Source organism: Macrobrachium nipponense, chromosome 15, assembly GCF_015104395.2.
Source record: "Macrobrachium nipponense isolate FS-2020 chromosome 15, ASM1510439v2, whole genome shotgun sequence".
Lineage (NCBI taxonomy): Eukaryota > Metazoa > Arthropoda > Malacostraca > Decapoda > Palaemonidae > Macrobrachium > Macrobrachium nipponense.
The window spans coordinates 30730359-30732303 of record NC_087208.1 but is presented as its reverse complement, the minus strand read 5'-3'; the positions used below and the strand labels follow the sequence as shown (position 1 = coordinate 30732303).

Sequence of the window (1945 nt, the reverse complement as noted above, 5' to 3'; positions counted from 1 at the left end):
ATGGGATATTTTAAATTTGTTCTAGCTTCTCCAGTTCTGGCCAATGTAGTTCCCCCTCAATTATTTTGGTAGCAAGCCAAGATAATTCTCCTAGGAGCAGAAAAGTACAGCAAGCTAGTTTGTAAACTGTATGGATGTTTGCAAAATTTACAATGGCTTTTAGTTTCCAAAACTAGTAAATCTACTATTAGTGTCCCTCTAGCCCTTCTAATTGATTCACTCCCTCATTTGCTGGTAGGGAATAAAAGTGGAAGCTCTTGGTGTAAGACATGGAGGACTTCTAGCAGGGGAAGGCCTTATTCAACACAGACCATTGCCTTGATGACATAGGAGTTATTCTTCACCTGGGACACCCCTGACTGGGGTAAAGGTATGCTGTAGGTAAAAATAATCAGTATTGTTCAAAATGTTTAATTTTCCTTCATTAGTCTCCATATCAAAGAAATTAATTTTCAGTCAGCCTTTTGAAAAGTTTGAAGCAACAAATTAGGTTTTCAAAACGAGTGAGGTTCTAAAGCAGTAGCTGGTGGTTTCACTAAAAGTTCTGCAGGGATTTCTAATGGATTAAAACCAGGCACTGAAGAAACTTGTGGGATTATTTCTAGTTGTTTTGCTTTTATCTGTAAAGGAGAGATATTAAAATTTATTACAGCAATTAAAGCAACACAAAGAATTCTGAAACAATAGTTATATACTGTACATATACTACTTGTAATAAAATAATACAGGATATAATCATACAACAAAACGCAGCTTGAAAAATGCTCTCTGTCTGTAGGTCTACAGTACTGACAAACATGATGACATGATAGAAGATTAAATTATTTTGTTAAAAAATTAAGAAATTCACTGAGATTGACTCATAAATAAAGTTGACCACATACAGAGACCATACTTACGTAATTAGAACATTTGATTTGATGTGAGCGATTTGGTACTCTCCCTCTTGGGGCAGGTCTCGCCTGCATTCACACCCATTGCTTCATTTGCTTAAGCAACTATTCACCAATCCTAATTACTGTATTCACAGCCACTAAGTCTCAAAGTTTCATTATCATACCCTGGGAACAGTTTTGGTTTATGTATGGATGTCTGCTTTTGCCAGAGATTCATCTCTTTTAGATAGAATTGTTTGTGGTGGTAGGTTTTTGTTTTCTAATATTAGCAGGTATGACTTGGACCATCGACGGATGGTCTCTTGTTTGTTAATTTTTCATAAGTTGTATTTTAACAGAGATCTTTCACGTTCTCAATTGATTCTTTATCCCCTTTTCCTGCTGAGAGCGACCCGATTTGCTGAACAGCAGCACCAATATGCAGTAGATATGCCTTGCTGTCAAATTTCTCAGTCCTTTATTCCTCACACTATCACTGTGGAACAGTCTCCCTGAGGATGTCATCTATTGGAACTTCAAAAATTCAAGCAAAGGTACAATGCATTACTACTATAATACTCTTCCCCGTCTATTTTCATACATTTTTATCTATTTATTAATTTATTTTTTCTTTTTTAATAAGTGAGATCCCTTCTTTCTGTACTAGTTCCCTTTACCTCCTCTTACTTCTTCCCAATGAACATCATATTCTTTGGAAATTTGAATTGCAAGTCAATGGCTCCTATGGGCTTGTTCCATATGAATAGGGTTCATTTGATGTTTCCTTATAAATATACCTTCTAAATTCCATCAAATCCAAATTACCAGTTCTAAAAATATTCTGTTGACATTCTAACAGATAAAAACAAGCCAGAATACACCATTCTTCCAACTTTGTTTGCAGAGGTATTTATTTAGAACTGTCAGAAATTGACATAATGAACTCCAAAAGTGAAACAAAAATATTTATCTGTACATTAAAGAAAGGTGTTAGTATTCCAGAACTGCAGAACTGTACTTGAAAGAAAACTTACTCAAAAAAAGAGAACACTGAACACTAATTCAGAAAC

General features: G+C 34.9%; 1 protein-coding gene across 2 annotated transcripts in view; it reads right to left on the bottom strand.

The window, feature by feature from the left end:
- Positions 1–397: 397 nt before the first annotated feature.
- LOC135227066 (uncharacterized) overlaps positions 398–1945 on the bottom strand; it is a 116310-nt gene continuing 114762 nt past the window's right edge. For both annotated transcript variants that reach the window (XM_064266891.1, XM_064266892.1), the window contains exon 8: positions 398–620. In XM_064266891.1, coding sequence (XP_064122961.1) covers positions 495–620 — 126 coding nt within the window. In that variant the 3' untranslated portion in view covers positions 398–494. The remainder of the gene's footprint in view (positions 621–1945) is intronic.